General features: G+C 34.3%; 1 protein-coding gene across 2 annotated transcripts in view; it reads left to right on the top strand.

The window, feature by feature from the left end:
* The window catches only part of CHIC2 (cysteine rich hydrophobic domain 2), a 69,716-nt gene that overhangs the window by 41,716 nt on the left and 1,316 nt on the right, over positions 1 to 26,684 (top strand). The window contains exons 4-6 of one of the 2 annotated variants that reach the window (XM_045998354.1): positions 11,167 to 11,223; positions 11,390 to 11,449; positions 14,951 to 19,456. In XM_045998354.1, coding sequence (XP_045854310.1) covers positions 11,167 to 11,223; positions 11,390 to 11,449; positions 14,951 to 15,001 — 168 coding nt within the window. In that variant the 3' untranslated portion in view covers positions 15,002 to 19,456. Of the gene's footprint in view, positions 1 to 11,166; positions 11,224 to 11,389; positions 11,450 to 14,950; positions 19,457 to 26,684 lie in introns of those variants that run through there. The other variant, XM_045998353.1, reaches the window with a different exon arrangement.

Here is a 26,684-nt window from a genome sequence, read left to right on the forward strand (position 1 = left end):
TTATTTATTTTGACAGAGAGAGAGATCACAAGTAGGCAGAGCAGCAGGCAGAGAGAGAGGGGGAAGCAGGCTCTCTGCTGAACAGAGAGCCCGATGCGGGGCTCAATCCCAGGATCCTGAGATCATGACCTGAGCTGAAGGCAGTGGCTTAACCCACTGAGCCACCCAGGTGCCCCTAGCAAACATTTTGTTTGCTAAATTCCTGATACATGCATAACTGAAAATGTTTTGCTAAAATATAAAATCTGTAGTGATATGTAATGGAATTAATAGACCCCAAGGAACAAATAAAAAGAAAAATAATTATATGCATCCCCTGCTTCTTTAAGTTCACATTTTATGACCACTCCAGTTTTACAAAAGACCTTTATTAAAACCTGTTTTTGTTAACTGACGTAAGTCTAAAGAGGATTTTTGCTTTTAGGAAGAAAGGCAAAGAGCAAAAATAGCATGTCGTGTTTGTTTTGCAGCCAGCTGCTAAAGAGGCAGCATGCACCTTGAGCAGCAAGAGTGGTCCCACCATACTCCGTCCCCAGGAACTACACACTCGGCGTCTCAGTATCAAGCCACCATAGCTTTGAACTGTGTCTGTGAACATCTGTGTTTTATCTCTTATTTATTTTGTACACTTGTTAGCAAGATGTGTCCTGGGGTATCAGAAAAGCCTAAGAGGTTATTTTTTGGGTCTGGGAAAGCTAAAAAAAAATTCTGAATAAATTAATTGTAATTGCTTCTTCATGCTGTTTTGGTTTATGAAAGGTTTTGTTAAGAACACTCTTGGATAGGGGTCACTGGGTGGCTCATTTGGTTAAGTGCCTGACTCTTGATTTTGGCTCAGATCATGTTCGTCAGGGTCATGAAATCAAGCCCTGCATTGGGCTCCGTGCCAAGTGTGGGGGCTACTTAAGTTTCTCTCTCCCTCTGCCCCACTCCCTTCCTGCTCCTGTGTGCTCTCGATCTTTCTCTCAAAAAACAAAAACAAAACAAAACAAAACAAAAAACAACAAAAAACCACTCTTGGATAGCTGGGGAAACCCGTATTGTACATTTGCTGTTAGCAATTTTATGTACAATATGTACATAAAATGTATCATGTATACAACTTGATAAATTGGAGCTAAGTATACACCTGTGAAATTGTCACCATAAACAGTACCATGAACTGACCATCACCTCTAATAACTTCTGCCTTCCCTCCCTCTTTTGTGTGTATTTGTGTGTATGATAACATTTAACATAAGATCTATTCCATACATTCTTTTTAATCTAGCTTTGAGATACAGTTGACATGTGTAAATTTAAAGTATACAGCATGATGATCTGATGTATACATATATTGCAAAATCCATTTATCCTCTTTTAATCTTTACCACAGTCCTATATGGCAAATATTATAACATCTAATAATTATTGAATGCTCACTGTATGCCAGGGATTGGCTTAATCAGTTTACTTGCATCGTGCCATTTAATTTTCCCCAAGTTCCAAGAGTAGATGCTCATATTATTTCTCCTTTAAGGATGAGAAAACTGAGGCTCAGAAGTTAAGCAATCTGTTGGAAGTCCCACAGTCCTAAAGCTAAGCCACAACTAGCTTACAGCTCCAGACCTCATACTTTTTCTTTTTTTTTTCTTTTTTAATTCTTAATAAGAATACAAAAATCAAGCTTTTAAAAATTACTTATTATAATTTGATTTTATACCGAGAAGCAGGGAGATTTTAGAGGTTCAAAAGGAACTTAGAAGATCATTATTTCACAAGTTAGGAAATTAAGATCCATAGAATGTATAACTTACCTAATTTATCGGGCAAAAAAAATTTACCTAAGTTTATCCGGTTGATTTATAAATGGTAATAATGTTCAAGCATTTATATCAGCTTTTATAATACTATAGTTTTCCAGCAAATTTATTTTTCCAATTAATTTTTTTTCTAATATTTAAATAAATTTCTTATTTCTTGAAAATACAGAGTCTCAGTTAAGGAAGGAGGCTGTAAAGCAGATAAAGTGAACACAGGAGAGAAGTACATTTTGATGGACTTTTTTTTTTAAGATTTTATTTATTTATTTGACAGAGACATCACAAGTAGGCAGAGAAGCAGGCGGTGGCAGGGGGCAGGGGATGGGGGAAGCAGGCCCTGTTGAGCAGAGAGCCCGATGTGGGGCTCGATCTCAGGACTCTGGGATCGTGACCGAGCCGAAGGCAGAAACTTAACCCACTGAGTACACCCAGGCACCCCTATTTTAATTAAATTTTATACAGCTTTCCAGTTGGACAACTAAGAGTTGATACAGTGCTTCTGGTTTTATATTACTTTTATAAGAACAAATAAAAATCAACATACCTGTCTTTGAAAAATTATTTATGAAGTTCTCCCTTACTAACAAATAGGTATACATGTTTTCTGGTAATACATGTTTTTTCCCCCTAATATTACATCCTTCCTTGAAATTTGTATATTTTAGAGAGATTGGGGATACAGTATAATGAGTTAATGCAATGTAGGCAGAACAGGGACTCTCAGAGTTGTGTTTTCTCTGTCCAGCCCTAGGTATTGGGTGTTTGGGTTGTTGCCCCTTCCTCAGTATCTCCCATATTTTAAAGTGCGGGATAAAGAAATCGGCGTCATCTGTTTGAAACGTTAGCTCAGTAGCTTTGGAAAAGGATGTAAAAGATTTCACATTATGAGGAATATACTTGTTATTTCATTTTAAAGAATACTTGAGGCCTGAAACTTAGAAAACTGATTCCTGCATAAATGAAACAAACTATGGCCCTAGTGTGAACAACTGATAATTAGTTTTTAACTGGAATAAAAGCATGTTACTAAATTCTCATCATAAAAGAAGATACTAAAAAAAAGTATAAATTTTAAGGCTTAAGTGTACAGGGGTGGCACTGGGACTTCAGAGAAAGATGTTAAACAACTTAGAAAATGTATTTTTGCCAAAAGCCGGCTGACATTCAGTTCTCTTTGAATATTCATTTATTCATTCATTCACTCACTCATTTTTAAAAGATTTTTTTTATTTATTTGACAGCGAGAGAGGGAACACAAGCAGGGGGAGTGGCAGGGAGAGGGAGAAGCGGGCTTCCTGCTGAGCATGGAGCCTGATGTGGGCTCAATCCCAGGATCCTGGCATTCTGACCCAACTGAAGGCAGACACCCGATGACTGAGCCACCCAGGCACCCTCTTTGAGTATTTAGAACATAGTGTTGGTGTGGTTTGTAAAAAAAAATTTGCTTTTCCTGCCTTCTTCCGTGTCCAGTCTGAGGTTAACCATCCAGTGAGTTCTTAATTTCAGACATTGTACTTTTTAGTTTTAGAATGTCCATTTGATGTTTTTAGAGAGTCCAGTTCTCTTTGAAATCTTTTCACACATATTCGTCCATCTTTTCCTTTTACTTCATTGAGCATATTAACCATACTTAAAGTTCTGTCAGCTAACACCAATACCTGGATTATTCATGGGTCTGTTTAAACTGTGGTGTTTTTCTTTTTGATTATTCTTCACATTTTCCTGCCTTCCAGAATTTCTCACTTTATGCTAGATATCATACACAAAATGAGAAGCTCCAGGTGAAATCTTCCACAGTCAAGGGTCTCCTCTTTTCTCATAGGCAGGTAGGGTGAGGAGAGTGATCACTTTGGTCTAATCAGGGACTGAGCTGGGTTGGCACAGGTTACAAGTTTAGTAGGAATCAGTTCACCTTTGGGTTTTTCCCTTTTTCTTGGGTATGGCCCTTAGACTTTTGATTGAGGTTTGGCAGGTCTTTCTCCTCTTTTTCTCTTCCCTTTTCTCCTAAAAGTTGTACCCTTAGGATATTTTGAATTTGGCTTGTTAGCGTTTAGTCTCCTGCAGGTTTACGTGTCTTGAAGGAGAGACCAATCAGATGTTGGGTTGCTGCAGATCCTTCTCTGTCCAGCAGAATTTTTGTGTCCTAAGCCCTGGGAGACTGTGAGTAATTTTTCTCTGTCTTTCTGGCTTGGTCCCTGACCCTTCCATTCTGCCAAGAACTCAGTAATGTTTCTAGGGAGAACTGGCTTTGCATTTTAGGGCGCATCTGATTTCCAATCCATTGAGCCAGCATGCACAACCTGCAGAAGCTTTGTTGATTTCCCTTTCCCCCTATTGAGTCCCACTGGTTATTGCCAGGTCAGATCCTCAGCCCACCCCTAGAATCAACACACAGAGAAAATGGTCAGTAATCATCAAATGATTAAGAATGGCTCTTTTCGTCCCTGGATTTTATTCATGTATTTCATGTTGTTTTCAGAATTTTCTGATGTTTTAAAAATAATGGTGCTTTTTTTTTCTTCTTCAATTTATTCATTTCTATTGGTAATGGAGTGTAGAAGTCTGCAGCTACTTTTACTTGATAATAAGGAATGATGTTGTTCTTTGCATGATTGAAAGAAAAGAATTAGACGATTGTTTTTATCTTGTTTCTACATTTTATTGAAATTTTAAAAAATTCAGATGCAAGTAGAAATAGTTATCCAAAATGGAAAGAACATTGACTTTAGGAATGCTTGTGTGGTTCAGTTGGTTGAGCATCTGTCTGTTGCTCAGGTCATGATCCTGGAGTCCTGCACTAGGCTCCTTGCTCAGTGGGCAGCCTGCTAGTGTGCATGCGCTCGCTCTCTCTCTCTCTCTCTCTCTCTCTGACAAATAAAATCTAAAAACAAACAAACAAAAACCATTGGCCTTAAAGTTTGGAGATCTGAGCTGGAATCCTGTCATTCCCCTGAATGGTATGTATGACCTTGGGCAAACCATTTAAATTCTGTTAGGCTGTGTACTTAATATATAAAATAGAAATATACCTCAGGTCATGTTTTATTGCATGAGGCAAGGTATAAAAAATAAAACACATTTTGGATGAATCTCATTGAGACTGAGGAATAGAGTAATTGAATGGGCATTTTTCAGACCTTAGAATCACAGAATATTAGAGGTGGAAATAATTTAGTTTTAGAGTAAGTTGGATGATCAAGGCCAATAGCCTCGTTAGTGGTTTAGATACTTTTTGCATGTCGTAGATGTGTTATTTGACAAGCTACAGATTCTTTACAAATTCATAGCTCTGGTGTATAATGAAAAGAGCATCATATTGAAGCCCATATACTCTTGGTTTCATATCTTGGCCTTTTTCTAGTGTAACTTTAAGTTTCTTAACCCCTTTAAGCTGTAGTTTTAATATGTAAAATGAAGGTAAATCAAGATGCCTTATGGATGCTTTGTGAATATTACATATGGTAACAAAGGAAGACACCTAGTTGCATGTGAAATTCAGTAGATACTAGTCCTTATCCTTTTTGTTTCTCTAGTTGTCCATTATAACCACTTAGCAAGTGACTTTTCCTCTCATCTCTTGGTCCTAACCAGTGTTTCATTCTTGCGTAATTACATAGTTTTTAAAAATCCCTGATAGTAATGCTTGGATTATATTAGCTTAGTGAAATTCAGTTGTCTTAGGAACAGTTTTTCTAATCTTCTGATGTCAGTTAAAATTCAGTTTTAGCTTTTAAAACCATTTATTTGAGTATAGCGGACCCACAATGAATGCAGTTTTCGTTTTTTGAGATGTTACCCGTATTTACTTAAGTATTATCAGAGATAGTAGATAACTCCCTTAATATCATGTGCAACATTTTATGTATTTATACCTTTTTCATCATTCACCAAGTAGAGTAACCTAGAAAAGGTAAAAACCACTAGCCTACGTCATAAACTCTTGATGAAATTGAATTTAAGCTACCATAGTTACAGTATTGGTACACAAAATATCTGTAGTTGCCTAGCTTATCTTCATCTCAAAATACTACTTTTTACAAATAGTACTAAAAGTCTTGTTCTGATGATATTTTAGTGGATATTTTAGTTTATCTAGGTTATTTAAAAGTTAATGTTCACATAAAATTTTTAAAAGGAGCCTTTAAGTACAGGAAGGGAATTTTTTAAAACATCCTTTTGAGGAATCTGATCATATTCTAGTTTGTCTTCTTGCTGAATCCAGATTTTTCATGTGTCGCAATACCGAGGTGTGCCATTTAATTTTCTGCACATCACTGCAATGTAAGACTTACTTTAATCCAGAAGAAACAGGTGACTCAAGTAATTTTCTCTTGTTAAAATAATTCATTTAAAATGTCATATGGTTTCCTTCTAATGACTCGTAACTAGAAACATTGTTGTATCACTTATTTTAGCAATTTCAATTTGTACAGTTCTTACTTGAAAATTCTTAAAATACTTTAAAAAATGAGATTATGCATATATTTGAAGCATTGTTGTAGTTAAAGCTTAATGTATTACAAATTTAGGAGTTTAAAATTAAAATGTTTTAAAGAAGAAATTGAGCATTTGAAATTGCTCTTTGACATTGTGATATTGTGAATAAATCTCATTCAGATAAAGTTTGAGTTTATTGAGTTAGGTATTTTAAGTTTAAATAGCTGAACTTCTATAGTTATTAGTGAGATATTCTATTTATACATCTTGTTAACATATTTTAACATCTTTATGTTTTCAAGGCTGATAAGAAGCCTGTTTCCTTGGGAAAAATTCAGAGAAATTTTTGTTAGAGCTTCCACATTTAACATTTTTTCCTTTGGCTTTGAAGTACTTTAAAATTCATGAGATTTCCATTGATTTTTTAAACTTCTGGAAAACCGCTTTTTGAAAAACCACTTTTCAAACAGTTGATTGTGATAAGTGAATCATTGGTAATGAGTATACTATTAGGTAATAGTGGTAACAAAGTAGAGGAATAATACACTCAGGGTTTTCTAAATGAGTCCTTGCTGCCCTGAAATACTCCTATATCTAATGGCATGTAATTTGCTTATAAGGAATAGTAATTTATTCCTTAGAAAGTAATGATATTTGGAAAAAATGGCAAAACTGCTTCATAATAAGTCAAATTTGAATCTTGAAGAAACCCTAATTTTTAGTTGTGCTAACTTAACTTTTTCTAGGTGCTTTATAGGTATTTTACTATTGTAAGTGTACTTGAGATGCCTCTTTGGAAGTTGATAATATGGCATACCTAATGTAAATTTTTTATTAATCATTATTTAATTAGCCATTTTGTGAATTATCCAGGCCATTTTACATCTATTATGGTTTTCCTGTTTTCACTTATTTCCACAATTCTATCAAAAAATTAAAAGGAATCAAAGGCAATAGAAATAGAAGCCAAAGTTTCTATCCTTCTATTACTGTTAGTTACTTAGAAGTCTGTTTATTAAGTAACTTTATTTAGAAATTGAAATGTTTTTGAATCTGTTATTTTTTACTTTAACATTGCTGAATGGCTATATTATAGTTACTTCACATGTGAGAAAAATCTAATTAGCAAGGTGTTGAAATGAAGAAATGTGTGGGGAAAAAAAGTGAGCTCTGTGATAAGGAAGATAGGTGGGAGTCCAGTTCTTGGGGCTGTCCCCTTCCAGACCAGGTTAATGGCGTGACATTATTCTCTTAAAAACTTGTTTTGCTTGCATGGTGTGAGTTGGTGGTCTTGGTCCTTTTAATTAAGAATCCATGATAAAATTAGATTTCTTGTTGATCATCTTATGCTGCGGGTCTGAGGATTCATTGGTAAAGAACCACTAACCTGTCCTCTCACCCCCAGGGTGTGAACACTGAAAAGGATTAAGGCCCACTGTAGGGAAGCTAGCACTGAAGCCTGCACTGCCCTTGCTCCTGTTCTTTTCAGTTAAATAGAAGATTTTTAGTTCCCATGACTATCAGTCTGGTGCTTTTCACAAGGACCAAATTCTTTTAAGAAAATTAAGATGATTTATTTTTAGAAATCCACGGGCCTAGAATACTGAAAGATGATTTTTTTTGGTATTCTGTGTTGACAGGCCCTGTACGTATTTTTTTTTTCTGATGCATATTAGTTTACTTTATATTGAATTTGATGATTGATACAAACTTTTAAAAATCAAGAACAGATTTTTGTATGGTTAGATTTGCTTGACTGTAGTAATTAATAGAGTTTGGAAGTGTTGAATCTTAAATTTTTTGAGAGATAGCTGTCTAACAACCCTGTGGACCTAAACTCTTCACTGTTATTTCTAGATGACTGCCATTATAAGATGCTTTCTTTTCATGTTGAAAGGCTTTTAAATAGCTTTTATAAATGCTGAGGTGTCATATATTTTTTTCAGTATTTGCTAAATTGGTATTGTATTTAAGCTTAAAAATATATTTTGGGGTTTTTTTTTTTTAGCAAAAATAATTGCAGAGTATTAAACATTCTTGGTAGTTAAAGCTTTTTTTTCTTCCATTTAATTTGAGCTTTTGTTGTTACTAACAAATAATTTGTGGCACAGTCTTTCTTTCTTTCTTTCTCTTTCCTTTTTTAAATGACTGCTAGAATCTATATACTTGTCACCTTAGTGTCCTAGAAATGTTCTACTTAGATCAAGGGTTCCTTTCTGGTTTTGTATGTTCTCACCTGCTCCTCACTGTAAATCATTGAGATGTCAAGTGCAATGATTAATTAAGCTGCACGTGCAAGTGCTTTTTTTTCACCTGTCAAGCAGGAAAGAAGTCTTATCGCAAGATTAGATGCTGCTAATTCACAGCTTTTTCTCCAGACTGTCAAGTATGTAGAAATATTTTATATTTAGATGCTTATTCAGAATATTGCATATCAGGGTTTGTTTTGTTTTGAGTTCTTAAATATTGTAAGATACAATTATTGTACCAAACCCTATCATTAAACTCCTAATTAGAGGCAAAGAGTAAATTCAGAATTCCTACATAAATATTTTGGGATTTTAGGTTTATACTTCGTAATTACCTTTTATCCAAAAACTGCTAGTTGACTTAAGTTATTTAAAGTAACCATTTTCAAGTTCTAAATTAATCGATTTTGTATGTATCCTATACACCATGAGATCCATTCCTAATGAGATCCATTCTTATTATAATATAGCATAGATTTCAATTTGTGATGAAATATGATGATGGTTAACTACACTTTTTTCTTTGAGTAATGAATATTTACTGAATGTAATGTTAAGCTTTTACTTTTTTACATTGATACAAAACCTTGGACTTGGATGGTTTTTTCAAAATCCCCACCCTAGTTATTTCATCCTCCACCCCCCTTTTTAAACATCAGTAAAAGTAAAACCTCAAATTGTATAGTAATCTTAATCTATTATTAAAAAGTCCTAGAAAGGAAGATTACAAGGTAGATTCAGGTTTTGAATCGGTTTTGCCATTGGTTTAGCAGCGGGTGGGCAGGCAGATGCCTGCTCAGAGTAGAACCTATTGCCATTTTTCACCATTGATAGAGTAGCCTTTCAGAGTCAATGAGCTCTGTCAATGTGAGCTTGTCAAGGCTACAACTTCATAGACCTGAGAGGCGGTTTGAGAGGTCAGCCCTTTTCAGGTTCGCTGTGATGCAAATGAACTTTAATGCTTAAACAACTATTGGAATTTTTATGTCTGCTCCTTGTTCTTTTTTCTTCACAAAGTCATTGACGAGACATTCAGTGCTTTTTAAATTGGAAGTTGCATTGTGCTAAAGACCTAGTACAGATTTACGGAGGGCTGAAAGCAGTTAGATCATGTTCTTTTCATGGTGCGATTAGAATCAAATCGATTTCCCTACAGCCTTCAGCATTCAGATGGCAATTTTAACAAAGCTTGGGGGCTAGACAAGGGACAAAACGACTGAACTGAATGTTAATTACACTCTGCAGCCTTATTTTCTTTTGATTTGGGGCTGACTGGCAACTAAATTAACAAAAAGTGTGACCATAACTGCTGCCCTATTTTCATTTAAAAGGAGAGCTGCCTCTAAAAGGCTATCTTTACAAAGAAACAAGTGAGGTCTGCTGATCATTGTTAACAAGGGCACTTTTTCTCCCTTAAAATTCTTGCCAAAAAAAAAAAAAAAAACTGTTCAAAAAAAGTAATGTAATAAATTAGTCATTGGCGTGTTATTGCTCAGAGTTAGGTGATTTTCTGATTTTTATGACATAAGCTTGGAAAATGGTAATAGTGGGTAATTCACTGGTAGTTATGAATTATAATTGGCACCTCTGTGACTAGTGTATCTTTTGTACGTACAACATGCTAAAAGGTAATACGGTAACTGAGATGACAGTAGATACTTTAAAGAAATACTAATCATTTGTTATGTAACATTAAACTATTCAAAACCAGCTTGATCCTAACAATTTTTTACCTCTCTCATCCTTGCTTGACATGCAGATTTTCGTATTTGACTGTTAGTACTCCGTTAGTTGTACATGTTAATAGCACTAGATGCTTTTCTCCTTCCCTTGCAAGGAAGCTGCAGCTGCGCCAAGTTGCAGTTGATCTTGCGGCAGCACTGTCCCTTTTGCACCTGCAGCTGTGTCAGTCTCATCCTAACACCTGGCATCGTGAATTGCCCTCTCCTTTATTCGTATTTCCAGGCAAGACACAGTTGCTGCTGCACAGTAGATATTGCAGAAATCAAGTGAATCAAGTGACTGAGGCGTTTGATTTTAGTATCATTTTTGTGGTTTATATATATTTTGCCTCTGAAAATCTTTATCTGTGGAGTAATTAATAAGCAGGCTTTTAAACGTGGGTATTAAGTATGATGAGAAAATTTGTTTTGATAGCTAATGGATTTTTTAAAATTTGTGAATGTTTAATTATTTTCTTTTTGATATTACCCTGAAGTCATTTGCGTTTTGTTAACTAATAGTTAAATAACTTGTTTTAAAATATGAGTGAAGGAACTTTTATCACTAAGTACTACAGAAATCTTTTTGAAAGAAATGGGGATTAAAATCTATATCATTTGGTAGATGATGTTAACTTTTTATTCATTCTTATTTTTATTTATATTTTTGACATTAGCTTTTTAAAAGACTTCAATAGTTTCATATCAGAGGCTATAAATTTGAAACAGTTAAAAAAGATACCATGTTGAAGAATAAAACCATATCTTTATTAAAATAGGAGTACTATTTCTGTTCAGGGTATTACTTAGTACAAAAATGTTGAAAGTGTTACAGACCACCATGTACTCACTCAGTCACTGTCTTCTACCTCTCTCCCTTTCACACAAAAAACAGCTGCAAAACAAAGTTTTTCTAAAACCAGTCAAGAGTAAACTTTTCTCTCATTTGTCTTCCAGACACGAAGATCGATTGAGAAGTTATTAGAATGGGAAAACAATAGGTTATACCACAAGGTGAGTACCACAGGGAGCAGCGTCGTACTGTTGGGGTCTGAATTGCACAGTATGGAAACAGATGCTTTTGTTGAACTAAAAATATGAAAGGTGGACAAATGGGTTAGTCTGTGTGCTGCAATAAAATAGAGCTCATTTTTCTTCTTTTACTCTCCTACTTGTCTAGCTGTGCTTGCACTGGAGACTGAGCAAAAGGAAATGTGAAACGAATAACATGATGGAATATGTAAGTTAAAGGGCTGTTTTGTGAGTTTCTCTATTAAATGATCATTTATTTTGCTTCTGATCTTATTCTTTCCATGATTATTAATCAGCAAAGGTGTCAGGAGCTTAATCTCCTGAGTGCAGGGATTTTCTACGGTTCACAGATGCATGGTTTCATGTGCAAGACTGATTTATAAAGTTATGAATGACTTGAAAACAAGGCTTCACTGTGTTCTGAAAAATAATAAATTAATTGCCAAGATAAAATAGCCTGAACATGTGTTGATGGAGTGTGAAATTTTAGATGCTGTATAAAGAATAACCACAACTTTGGTTACGCAGCAAGTCAGATATGGCTTTTTTATATAATGCTAATCAAGTTTCCAAGTATGGAAGAAAACCTTTCAGCCAAGCCGTTGGAGCTTAAGAAACCTTTAGCCTTTATAGATTTTAACTGCCCATACCTCAGTGGCCTTTAAAGGATCTTTTGAAATGTTATTAGAAGATTGTTTTATAAAAATTGTCTTTAAAGCAGAAGTTGAGATGTTGCTCATTCTGTATTCTTTAAAAGAGACCTAATTGGCACATGTGTACAATGAATTTTAGAGTTTATTCAGTATGGGATATAATCTACTGACTCCTTGATTTACTTGAACAATTTTTCTCCTTTTGAAAAGTTCAGAATACTGTAGAAAATCATGAATTTTTGTTTATTCTCCCCTGAACTTGGGTGTTTTATTTTAAATATGGAAAGGTTACTTTATTAAAAGAAAAAGATCTGTGGAAGAGTTATTTGTTGAAAAAGAAAGTCATAGTCTTTGTGAAGTAACCAGGCACATTTCTGGCAGATTTTGTCTATTCTCTGAAACAATATAGCCGTCATAGATAGTATATGTATGTGTGTGCATGTGTGTGAGAGCGTGTGTGACCAAGACATTGATTAAAACAGTGCTTAAATAGTTGGAAATTATCATAAAATCATTTTTCTCTGTAGCATTTTCCCTTTCTTTCATTATCATACAGTCAGATCCCATTTCTAGCCTTGAACATAAAAGACATCTTGAAAATGTCTTTTTTCATAGAACAGCTCTATTCAGTGAATCAAAGAATGTAGATTTTATCATTATCTATTATATCAAACATGTTAATTTATGATGATGAGAAAGATACTTGATACTTTTTTTTATTAAAAAGCGTATTCAAAGAACTTGTTTTGAGACTGACCTATGAAAATGGTAGTCTTGTGCTTTCATCATAGATGGTAAGAGTTTATATATTTTGGGGGGAGGGATGATTTAAAGGATTTTGGGAAAAGATACTTGCTATATTTATGAACCAAATTTTAATACATTTCTAAATTTACTTTGGGAAGGAAAACATGAAAGTCATTTCCAGTGCTGTTATTTCCAGATAGAATTTTAAGAATGTTATTCATTCATAAAATGCACTCAAATATTCATGTTTATTCATGTTTATTTTTATGACATTTTTTTATTTACTAAAAATAATTTAACCATTCAAAACATTCTGAACTTTGTACTTTGTTTGTAAAATAGTTTATCATGAATTTTTAGATAAACACTTTTCCTAAAGCCATATTATTTCACATACCATTATGGGAGGTATCCAGAAGAGTTGTCAAAAGGAAAAATATAGGGTTGCCTAGCTAGCTCAGTCCAGGGAGCATGTGACTATTGACCCTGGGGTTGTGGGTTCGAGCCCCACTTTAATATAATGATTACTTTAAAATACAAATTTTTTTAAAGAAAAATGTATAAAAATTGCTACAAAAATGTATTTTTTTCTAAATTTTCTCAGAGTATGTATATTTGTGATAGTTGCATGGGAGAATAACATAATTTCAAAAACTCCCTAAGAAATAATTTTCAAAAGTTAAGATAGTAAATTTGTAGGAAGAAGAGTGCTCCTATTTTTCTAATGAATTGGGGCCCTTTTTACCACACTTCTCTTTGACCTCATATTGTCTTTGACTTACAGAAATTTCATTTGTTAGTTAAAGGAAAATTATTCTCCTGATTATACTTTGAATATTGGGGACAATTTAGAAAAAATACCAATTTGATACCAACTTTTCTTTTATTAAGATACAGTAAGATAGTGTGATTTAGAAGAAATAAGGCAAGTGGCCAGTTTCCTTCTGAAGGAAAAGAAGTTGTTGGATATATTCTTTAAAAACTAACGATAATTCAAATATAGCCAGGGTAGCCTTTATTTTGCATTAGGTAGTAAACACTGTAAAATGTAATAATGCATACACCTAAGACCTGAAATTTATAAAAACTGTCTAATGAGGACAAATTTGAAATATGGAAGTGTTTATTGAATGTTGACTCATGCGTAGTTTAAACATCAAATCAGGTAGTTTAATCATCAGATTTTAGAGCTGCAATGAATTTTGTCATCTAGTCAAATCCCTTTATTTATTATATGTGGTAACTGAGAAACAGGGGAATCCAGCTCAAATAAAAAACTGTCGGAAGCTAGGGAACATTTTGTCAGCAAATAGCAGGTCAGAAGAGTGGCAGAGGGTGCCACCGAAGACTTAGTACAGGATAATAACTAAAGTAGGAGAGAAATATTTTTGAGTTGTGTGTAGAAAAGCTTTCTTTATTGAGGCAGATCAAAAGTCAGGAGAATTGAAGAGTGAAAATGAAAGTTTCTGGCCCAGTTGCCTAAATGTGGAAGAGTGTCCAAGCCTGGAGGTTATATCAGGGCAAGTTTTTGAAAGTAAATGAGGAGTTCACCAAACTTGGAAGCTTTTCAAATAATATTTTGTTTAGCATCAGTTTCATACAGAGCCTGGAACAAGGGAAAGAATTGATTGTCATTTAAGACGACTCAAGTTTGGAATAAAAATTAGTTCTGGTCAACTTGTGTTTTTCTATGTTAATGAATTTTGTTTTTATTGGTTTTCCTTTAGTTTCATAGTAAAAGGTCCTTTGGAACAAATTTAATCTTTAATATTGCTGACTTAAGACGAAAAGAGCTTTTAAAAAAAATTAAAGAGATAAAGGACCCATTTTCAAGAGATTATGTATCATGGTAGGGTAAAATGAGAGCAGATCTAGAACCTAAAGACCGGTGGAATTGGGTGAGATAAAAAGGAGGAATGCGGAAGAAATAAACATTGGGTTGATTGTAACCACAAGTGCAGTAGAAAGGGCAAGGCTTTGGAGTTAAGGTAGTCCTTTTGTTCAAGTACTGACTCCACAGTGCTGTGGTGTTATAATTACTTGGATAATGAGTGTCTTGATCTGTAAAATGAGGGTTATAATACTAGAGAAGTTGTTAGGGTTAAACAGATCCACAGTGTATGAGACACTTGGTATGTAGTTATTTCTCAAGAAATGTTAGCTCTGACTCCCTTCCTCATCCATCCCTGCATGCATTCTCCCAAAGGGGCACTGTCAAATTGCTGTAAGTGATGGAATAGAACTGAAAATTTTTTTAAGATAAAAATTTATTTAAATCTTTTTAAAACTTTTTTTTTCTCCTTCTGCAGGTCATCCTCATAGAATTTTTACCAAAGACACCGATTTTTCGACCAGATTAGCATTTACTTTATTTATAGAGACTTTCCAAGTATGTTGTCTTTCCAATGGTGCCTTGCTTGGTGCTCTCCTGGTGGTGACATAACAATGGTTCTACAGAATCGTGTGGTGTTTTTTTCTGTTTGTTTGTTTGTTTGTTTTTAAATAACCGCATGTTCTAAGTGTGCATTTTTGTCAAACTTTGCAAGTTATTTCATACAAATGTTTAATACTTAAGTTATTGTGCTCTTTTCTGTTATGTATTCTGATTTTCAAGGATTACTTTTTTGTATTATCGAAAAAATACATTTGAAATTAGCATAAAAAGTGGCCAGCCTTTTTTATTTTATCACCAAGGTACACACAGTCTTTTATTTATTAATGCCATAATATAGAAGAACACTTTTGTAAGGCTCTACTTATCTATTCTAGCAAGCACACTCTTTGTATTATTTTTCTTCCTTTTAAAATTTAAAATAGTTATTATTTTAAAATAGTAAGTTTTCTTTACTAGCTTTTTGGAACCTAATATATCCTTTCCCATACAATTCCTAATGCTCTGTTTACAGCAGAAATATCTGTAACATTATGAAGACCTATCAAATTTTTGAAAGTATTTCTGTCTTCAGAGGTAGTAAGGCAGGATTAAATTATTTTTATTAGAATAGACAAATAACGAATGGTATGCATGCACCTAATGGTTACTAGAGCTCAGGATCACAAAATATAGTAGCATTACAATCTGTGTCTATTTTTGATCAAGATAATAATGGCCTTACTTGTGTTATTTTTTATTGTTTATCAAATCTTATATAGAAAAGTATGAAAATACTCCTTTTAAAAATTTCTAAGGAAAATAATTCTCCCAATCTAACATAATTGCAGAATGGATATATGTTTCTGAAAGGTTTTTGAAAGAAAGCAGAAGTTCTTGAATTAAAAGTAAGCTGGTGTTGAATACCCCATTGATATTTAGAACAGATTTTTACTAAGAAATGGAGGAGAGATCTAGTACTGTTTTTATCCACTAGTTTGCTTTCAGTCCAGTTATGTATACTTTTTTGATTAAGAATGTGACATATAAGTATGAATCAGATTAGCTTGTTTCTTTTAAACATATACAAACATACATATTTTTTCCTTTTGTTGTACATACCTTCATGCATTTTAAAACTTTCTAAATTTCTGAATGGCCTATGTGTAAATTTTTGTTTTTATAAACGTGAAATTATACAAGTTTTAATGTGTGTCAAGAACTTGTTCCATACAACTGTGGTATCTAGCAATAATGTGAATAACTTTTGAAATTATATAAACTATGCTTACTAATTTGTATCGAGAATTGGTACCACTATACAATATCTTTTCTCCTTGTATTAAATCTTTTAAATACCAGTTTCATTAATTTATATACCTGTATTTTTTAAAAGTATTACTCTGTACTTCTCCAAAGTACTGTAATTCTATATCAATTTGAATAGTTGGATTCTAGTATCTTAAATCCTACATCCTATTTTGGACATGAGGAACTATCTTAAAAACTAGGGTTTTGTTTTGTTTTGTTTTCCCACCTGAGAATTATTTCCATTGCCCCCCAAAACGCTTAACAATTTGAATTTATAGACCACTTTTCCTCTGAAGAGCTGAAAGTGCAGATAATTCAAACCTTTCTCACTTGATTGACCTGGTGTCCAGGGTGTGTCCTACCACCTTAAAGTAGTAGAACTTAAAGGTAATGCTATTATAAAAACTAGTATTCCTATATGGTTTCAGTGTGAAAAATTAAAAAAATTGTCTGGAGAAGGCTAAATCTGCCTCAGGATTCAGAAAGACCAGGAAAATATAACTGTGTAGACTCTGCAACACAGCGTTCTATATCTAAAATTCTGTAAATTTGTAGAGTACTGTATTGGTCAGCTTTATAGGAAGAACTGTACCTATTTAGACAATTTATTTTCTCCTGTTACTAGTCTTCTGGAAATTTTAATTTAAAAATTATTCCCATAAGACTATTTTAACATAAGATAATTTTCACAGTTGATAGTATTTAGGTATAGGAATCCTTTTAAAGCTTTTCTGATTTTGAGAGGTATGTCAGTTACTTTAAGTTTCCTTAGAAATGTGCGCTCTTACATTTCTGATGCGTATATAGAGAAGAACCATGAATGCGTAATATGTAACATTACGATTAGGCAGTTATGCCTTGAGCAGTTAGAGTTCCATGTTTGGGCTTTTATTAGTAGCCCCCAGTATGTCCTCTGGCTTATCCTTTCTTGATTCATGAATCTAAGTGCCCATGTTACTGGAAATTAGAAACGTCAGAGATGCCTATGTTGTGTGAACATTAGGAAACATTTCCGAAGGAAATATTTAAAATGCTAATTGTTCTTCAGTTCCTGTTTTTTGACTTAAAATTTGTGAGACATGAACCGTAGGTACTTTTAAAACTGGCCAAGAAAAGGTAACTATTAGCAGAAAATCTAGTGTATAGATTTTATATAGGCTAAGTAAATATAGCTTATGCTCTTCATTATATATTACGGGCTTTTTATAGGTAGTCCATCATTCTTGTGTAGAAACATTTACTTTTCAAAGTTTATTATATTTTAATACACTGTTGTTACATATCTGAGTTAAAATACATACATACTCTACCTAAAGACTATAAGTAAAATTCAAGTGACACTTTAGCTTCTAAGGCGGATACTGGCCCTGCTCACAAGGGGGTCACCTTACCCTACATAAATTGGTCCTCAGATGCTTTATTAAGACTCTTTAATGACTAGGTTCCATTCGTTTGAAATATAAACATGTAATTTTGGCCTAAAATCAAGAAGTGTTCAAACCTTTAATGGTAAGCAATAATTTCCTTTTTGTACTAGAAAAACTACTTTTCTAATTGAATAATTTTAAATCGGGAAGAACTACAATTTTCTCTATGGCTGTGTTTTCAGGGTTCTTTGTAGACAACCTCTGATTGCTTCTTTGTATTAGTAGACACAGGCAAACTGTATAAAACTTGGACAACATTCCGTACCAATCTTGGGTTATGAAAGAATGATAGTCATAGTAACACGTACCGCTGGGTCCACAGTTGCATGCGTCCAGACCATAGTAGTCTTACATATGTTATGTACGTAGACTGTTTTAACTCTTACGGTATTCTGCTTCACAATTACAACGTTTAGCTGCATGCCTGATTTTCACTGTAAATACTTGCTTTGGCTCAGGTATCGGTTAGTAGTACTAAGTCAGAAGTACAATCTGTTCAAAACTGTCTTTGACTGAATTCCAACATCTAGTCCTGGATTCTCTTCCCTTATCCTGCTTCCCTTATCCTGCTGAAGCCGTGTGGGTGCTTTTGCTGCCCTCCTGACGTATAGAGTCTTCATCTATATGCGGACATAGTTCACCACTGCCTTTTGGTTTCCTTCCCTAGAGCTTGCAGGACAAATGGTCCGTTCTTTTGTATTTTTAGCTAGGTGTTAAGAAGGCCAATTAAAGTGAGTTAGTCATATTAAATGATTAATGGGTGACACTTTCAGTTCTGCTAAGGCGGTACTTGCATTTCAAAAATTTAACTTAAGTTTGCTGTGGGAGCCATGGAACAATCGGTATTTTCCTTTTCAACAGACCTTATCGGTGCAGACTTTGCAGGGAAAGAATACTAGGATGCTTGCATGTGGGGCTTCTCAAACCACCATTTCTGAAGAAAATTGATGTGTATCTAGTATGATGGCAGAAAGAATAGGCTCAAGACCAATCCTAAACCCTATTAATTATCCCATAATAGTTGTATAGTTGTATTAAGTATCCTTTTAGATATAATAGCCAGCTTTATGTTATTTTTAGGAACATGCCTTTTATGTAAGTTGAGGTGTGAAGGTGATTTGTCTTTAAAACTTGAGTTATTATCTTGTTCTGTTCTTCTACAGAGATTTTTAGGTAGTAATGTAAGAGAAGCCTAAGTATTGTTTAAATTATTAGTCATAATTCTGTGTACAAGGGAGCAATATTCCCCTTCCTCCCATGGTGGCAAGTTGAAACAGCAGAGGTTGTTTGTAGCCTTAATAGACAACACTGAAAATAGAAATTCAGAATGCTAATCCTGATTTTGAAGTTATTTCTGCTGTTCTGCAAAATCGTCAAATTACATGGCTTCTTTGCATTTATCTTTTTCCACAAAAGGAAGATACTATGACTACCTCATATTTTTAAATCATTTTTTGCTGTTATTTACTAAGTCCTGTATAAAAGTAGAAATGAATGAGTAGCTTTTTTGACTTATTTAGAGTCAGCAGAAACCTGAGTTACTATTGAATTTTGCATTTAAAATTAAAGAGAGTACTCCCTATATATATTTATAGTAATGACTTGCATGTTTAAAAATCACAGACATTAAATATAATACTTGAGAAGAGTTTCTTTCTATAAGACTCTTTAAGATATAGTTACCTTTCAGATACTTAAGCAAAATCATGCCCCAACCCTTTAAATAACATCTCTACTTCATAAACATGGTGCTCTCTGAATTTAAGAGTTGACTGCTTTTTTCTCTTTATGAAAGATAGTATATCGCTTTCTCAGCTTTATCTCAGAAATATTTCAGTGCACTAACCATACCTAGCATCCTTGATTTTGTCAGATAGGTAAAAATTGTATGTATTATTTTTAAAGAAAGTCATCCAGCCTTTAAGGAATCCAAGTAACAGATCAGTCTTTTGGCTACTTTGTTAGACCATACATAACCATATGTAATACATTCTCAAGCTGCAGATTTCCTGTTATCTCTCCTGCTGGTTCGTTATTTAGTATAACTGGTTCTAGTTCTTTCTTGACATAAATACCGTATGGATTTAAAATGTTCTAGAGGAACGAATGAGCATTCTATTTCCTGAAGAAACCTTTTGCACTAATAAAAGACCACCTCCTTCTTTCTCTTCTAGTAGCAGCTAATTTGATTAGGTAATTACAATAATCTCATTGCATTGCTATGAAGTCTTCATAAACAGGAGTTTGAAGTTATCAAAGCTCTTTTAAAGTCTCTATTTCTTTTTACATTTGTTGGAGCTAATGAATGACATTTTGTCCTCTCAGAAGAGTTAAGCATTGTGAAGCTGGAGTACAAGCAAGGTAGACATTGGGAAGCAGTATGCTGAAATCTTCTGGCTGAGAAATAACTACATTGTTATCTTACACTTTGGTTTACAAGAGGCAAAATTATGCAATGGTGGGGAATTGCACAGAGCTTTATGCTTCCTTTTATATATTCTTTATGTATTATAATGGAACTTTTTTTTTTAAAAGAAAAAGTATTGTTCTAGATAGAGTTTTTCTCTGCTATCATGTCCTTTGAGAAGATAACAGGAGGCTACCTTGAATAAAGTATTCTTTTATTTATCTTTTATAATGTAAGTCTGACAATTTTTTTTAAAAAACACTGAGAAGTAAAGGATTTTAGGAATTTATTCCTAAATCCTTAGTAACCATGGAATAGTTCTTGAATAAAATAATCAGAAACTTATGGTGGGTGAGCAGTTATGCAGACCCAAGTCAGGGTCGCTATTATGTTTTCAGGTAATTCTAGTTACATAAAGGTAAGTCTAGTAACATTTTTTAAAATGAAAATAAGTTTGGTAAAATATACAGTTGGATTTTAAAGGTATATATCATGTTTTTCTTTCATTATTAAGAAATTAACACCATTGTCAAACATCTGTTTGTGTTAAGATTTTGGGGGGTAGCTAAGAATTTGTTGGTCTTCGTAATTGTGAAGAAATGTGTAGATGGGTTATGTTTAAGGTGGTTTGGTTTTTGGTCTCAGGTATGTTGCAGTATGTTTAGTCTTACAAAATCAAGTCTTAATTGACAGGGTTTTTCTAGTAAACAAATGGATTTCTAATTTGAACTAGGAGAATTTTTTTTTTTACTTTGCTTCCTTACTTTGGCCACTTGAGTTTTTGTTGAGTTGGTTGTAGTGCGTGACTTCAGTACATGGTTCTGTGCTTGAAACTAAAATGAGGGCTAATTTGCAGCAGTTGGTCTTTAAAGACTGTACTATATTAAATAAAATGTTAAGCCAGTTTAGTTGAAGTTGGAAAAGAGAAGCCGGTACTTAGAGAACAAATCACTTTAAAAGAAATTGGCCAAACTAATGATGTCTGATGAAATGACCATATGAATGAATACACACAGAGATACTTCTTCTGTAGGTAGGATCTCTACAAATATCTGGGAATAAAATAATTGACATTATGGATATAAGTTTAGGAACCATGCATAATAAATTTTTGTATTTGTGTGTTCGTAAACTTGTACATAGAAAAAAATAGAAAAAAGGTACAACTTATTTTTTTTTCCTCCAAAGATCTTATTTAAGTTGTCCCTAAGTTTTAAAAGCCAATACAGCTTTGAAAATAGGGTTCTCAATCATCTTCTTTAGGTTTAGCATTGGTTTTTAAACTTTCAGGGGGAGGGAGAAATAATTCTAAGCATTACTCCTATAAATACACATTATTTAGCAGTATTTGAAGTTTATCTTTTGTATTCTTTCAAATAACTACTTGTCATACACACTTTTACTTTTTCAAAAAAGTTTTACTTGATTGACCCAGATTCTAGTGCAAAACGTTTCAGAAATACTTCCACATATATGGGGAAAATACAAGTATGTGCAACACAGACACGTGCACACACACTTCATTCTGAGATAAATTGTAACTCAGTTCTTGTTAGGCAGTAAAGATGCTTTCATCCCCATCACCTGGATTGCTTTAGTTAAAATACAAAAGGACAATCCTATTTGAAACATTTAAAAACTGAGGGAAATTTGTGTGTTTGTGAATGAATTTTTTCCTCGAATCATCTCAATATTGTAGTTTTAAAAGAATTGATTCCTTATGTTCTGAATTCCTGTTATTTCATTCGCTTCTTTTTTTTCATTCTGATGAGAAAAATATGAGAGTTCTCAGAAGTGTATTCAGTTTCCTTTTTCACAAATGGAGACCTAAGCAAAAATACCATTACTGCTGTCAGGCATTACTATCTTAGAACCCAGCACAGAAAGCCTAAAAAAAGATAGCCCAACCTTTTGTACCTACAGTCTCAGATATTGTTAGATAGCCATTCAATTTTCTTTGCATTGTGTGTGAGATGAATATTTCTTGAGACTTTTTTGTTTGCTTTACTAAAGAAATCAAGGAAGGAAAAAAAAAAACCTTAAAAAACAAAACAAACAAAAAACACCCTGTAACTCATGTGAAGCATGCAGGGTGTTGTAATTTCAGTTTGCAAAGTGGTGTGATACAATGTTGCTGAGCCAAAAGCACACGATAGATTTAATGTAGCCAATTGTGTACTTTTGAAAAAAAGAGTAACTGTTCCCTGTGAGTTAATTTTGGATTTTTTCAAAATCTCTCTTTTAGGCTTTGTGCTGGATTCTTCCAGACAAATGCGTATTCCATGTGGGCCACTGTTCTGCTAAATGCTCTCAGTTCTCCTTTTGCAATCAAGATTATGTTGCTAAGGAGATTTTGCTTTTATTGGTGCCATTGATTTGTGTTAATACGTTTTGAATACCTCTCCGTATTCTTCCGTAGACAAGGCCAAAAGAAAAACTTCCCCGAGTTTCCCAATTTACATTACAAATGGAGCGGTGGTGTAATGAAGCCGATATAAAGTGGGCAGTTGAAAGGGAACTAAAGAAGGGCACTCAAGTGAGAAATGAAGAAATGTGCCGAGTGTAGTCTGTGGGCTGCCTTCGGTCCAGCTGCAGGAACTGGCTCTGGCCAGAGGTAGAGTGAGTGAGCACCTCCCTCTGCAAAGACCACCCACTTTTTGGAGCTCAGGCTGCATACCATAGATTACCTCATTGACTAATATAGGGCCCTTAAAAAAGTGAAAAACTCTTTCTCAAGTGGCAAAGACATGGTTCTCTCTTACCCCCAATCTCTTTTTGGATTCTAGCACTGTACTTTTTATACCTTACGGCCTTGCGTTGTACCTTAAAGGAGGCCCTGTGGATGAACCAGTTCTTTGGTGGTGAGGATTAGCATACTCAGATTTCCTTGTTGGTATGTCACTGGGTGCCAAGGATGTTGACTGGAGTGTCAGGTTGAAGGTTTTAGTTATATGCTCCTTACTTGGTATCCCATTCTAGACTTCAAAGACTCCCTCTACTATAAAGTTCAAATATCCTGTCTGAGTGGAAGGAAGTAGACGTGTCTCGAACCAGTGAAGTGATTTGCTTAGGTGTCAGTACCTTGAAGATACTAAGGAGTACCTTTGTGGCCCAACCATACATATGCTTTCAGTGGTCTGCAGTATTCTGACAGTCTGCTATTAATGTGTATGGCTTCGCTCTGTTTTGTTTTTTAATCAGCACGAATACTGCACTGATACAACTTGAAGAAATTTTAGACGTTCTAAATAAGAAATGTCAAAAATAATATGGAAACACTGAAGAAAAATTGCTATACAAGCCTGAGCAGATTTCAAATTGATCACTGGAGAAGTATCTCAAGTGTTAACAGGACAAGCCTGCATTATTTGGAGACAAGGAATGGCTGTTTCTGTCAAAACAGTTAATTAATTACATCAGTAAAAACTCTAATAGTTCTTTAATGTTGAATCATCTGGATGATCTGGAATGAATTCCAAAGGCATTCTGCTACCAGTGGGAAATATGAAATTTATAAAGAACACCAGAAAAGGAAATCCTTAATTTCTGTATTTATGGTACCTTTTCATTAGATGGCTCCCCCAAAAGATGCTTGTCAACGACTGTGCTTCATAGATAAAATCTCAATTTCCAGACCACATCTGGTAAGAATTTTTGTCTTACATTCCAAAATCTTGGTATACCCATATTTCTGGGTGTTTTTTTCCCCCCTGTAATATTTTTAAAGCTTTGAAAATTAATTATCTATAGCTTAAAGACTAAAGTAAAAAAGTATAGGAATGGATTTGTATCTTCAGCCTGGCATATCTGACTTTTTTCAATGGTTTCTCTATAAATGCTATGACTTTTTCATGCCATAATACTAAAATTGAGAATTTGTAAGAATGAGGAAAATAGATAAGAATGAATTATAGGTGAAAGTGAGAAGTGAGAAACATAATATTTTTGTATTATATACTGAGAGCTTTTCTTTTTCCCCCCAAAGTGGTATTAATCCATTGAAAGTGACTTTTACATTACTTTAAACTTCAGGATTCACGCACTTGGACACCCTGGCCTGAAGAGGTAGGCAAACCTGCTCTGTTCATGTAGGCGAAAAATAAGTGTAGTTTTACTTTGAGCATCCAGAATGGACCAAAAACTTTTGTGAAATTATTTTCCATATATAGCTAAAATTTAACAGAAGTTTTCTAAGGTTTATAACTGATAAGCCAGCTCTTCATTCAAAGTTCGTCTTCCGTATGAAATATACTACTACCTGCTGGAAGGTAGTTTCGTAAAAGAATGTAAGTGTAAGAAATCAGCCCCTCCACCTTGATTGTGACTAGTATTTCTGTATACTGCTTAGGGCAAAGATGAGATAGCTTATTTATAAATGCTTGTCATGCTTGTAAACACTATCAAAATCATCAACATTGAGACAAGAAAGAGCTTTGAGGAAAGGATGTGTGTAGAAAAGCACTATCTTTTCCAGTTCTGTCAGTAATGGGTCTTGCTCTTTAGCCATAGCCCACCTCTGTTGTTTAAAAATGTGGGATTTCAGAGCTGGAAGAAACCCTAATGGTGTCCTATAGGAATATGCATTAGAATCAACTGGGGAGTGTTTCTGTTTTTTCAAATATACATGGCTATACTCCCACCCCCATTAGAATTGGGAAGAGAGGAAAGAAGAACATGTGTATTTTGAAAAACGTTCTCAATCACGGTCAGATACCTTCCCTTCCCACTCTAACCTCTTATGCACCCCTAGATGGTTAGTGACAGTAGCAGGACTAAAACCCCAGACATATGATCTCTAGTTCACAAATCTGGGGTCTTTCCTGCAATAAATGCTATAAATAGAGTCTTTTTTGCAAACTTAGCCTTTAAAAAAAATAAAAGTCCTAAAAGTAATTATTTGAAATCCAGAAAGCATTATCAAGATTGATTTTGTGTAACTGAAAGACTATCACCCAAAGCAAATTGTTGGGCCAAAAAAATTCCCCAAATTTCTTATCTCCAGGAGTGAGGAAATCTTAGCTCTGTCTACTGCCTAACCTGAGAACTGTGACTTAAACGTTTAATTATTTATTGCTGGTCCGTGTGAAAACATTGAGAATGGCTGGCAGCCTACCAGGCCCTGAGTTAAACATTCTACAGCCTGACTAGACTGCTGGGTAGCCAACTTCACATCAAATTAAACACATTCTCTTCATGATAAATAGCTTGGAACCCAAAAACTTGATTTTGTTACCAAAAAATGCTAGGGGTGTGTTGTTTTCTAAATTAAAATTATTTTATGTTTTACTGCCACCACTCTGATTGTGATTGTCAAGTGTATTTTCTTTGGTGGTGGTGAGATGGAAGAGAAATGGACAATGAGGGACTTTTGGTACTAATAAAATAAAAAAGGACTCCAACAAGGTTGGACACAATGTAGCTTAGAGATGAACATTCATGAATTTTGTATTGAAAAAATTTACATTTCATTAACATTTTAAATTACAAAGGCAGGTCTACAAATACCGATTTGTATGTGTGTGTTCTCATTGCATTTTCCAAGCAAACAGTGAATAATGTAAGGCTAACTTAACTATATCCTGTTTCCTTACCATTAATTTCCCTTTTTATTTAAAAGCGTGAGCTAACTGTAATGTGTAGCAACATTAATTTCAGCGAACCCGACTTTACATTTTCTATAGATCCGTGTGCATAAACTCCACGTAATGTTCCCTTACGTAACAAATGCTTGGGGATAATGAAGTGTAGTCTGCGCATCATTGCTCAGCTATGTGGCAAACCAGTTCTCCATAGACTTGCCACTCTAGTTCTGCCCCCGCATGGATAGCAATCAGCTGTCTTGATAATGAGTGACAATATAAAAATGGAATGTTTGACAGCTAATATTCACTAGAGATCAGAATTATTCAACTTCAGTTTGTCATTCTTTTAAACATGTTATACTTTGGGAAGTTCTGTGAAGTTACAAGGAGTTTGAAAGGGTCATGGAGGAAATAGTGGCTGGCTGATGTAATGAATGGAAATGTTGGAACTAAGAACTCTATGCTCAAGGAGCTGGCCGCCCAGCAGGCTGCCAGTTGAGGGTAATTGACAGGCAGGTGCCTGAGAAATGACAGGAAAGGCCCGAAGTTTAGTTATTGGCATCAGTAATAATGGCATTATGGCTCTGGGTCGTGATTGCAGAAGAAAATTGTGTATCATATGAATTTAAAGTGTGTTCACCATTCAATTGCAGGAAGTTAGAGTGTCTAAAATGGTTTTTACTGATTGAAAGCCCTTTAACCAGAATCTCTCATTTAAGAACTTGTTCTTGCATAGTTTGAAAATTTAGCAGTTTAAAGTATCAGCTTTCGATATATTTTTGATAAGACTATAAACTTTAAAAATCACGGAATTTTAAGTACTTTTATGAATGTGCTTTTCCTTTGAATGCCTGGAGCACTGTCAGAAACTTAACATAGTTTGGAGTTCTCCTCTTGAAGAAGCGGCCATCAGTGAAGATACAGCATTTTGATGTTGTAGGATTA

The sequence above is a fragment of the Meles meles genome, chromosome 2 (genome assembly GCF_922984935.1).
Source record: "Meles meles chromosome 2, mMelMel3.1 paternal haplotype, whole genome shotgun sequence".
Taxonomy (NCBI): domain Eukaryota; kingdom Metazoa; phylum Chordata; class Mammalia; order Carnivora; family Mustelidae; genus Meles; species Meles meles.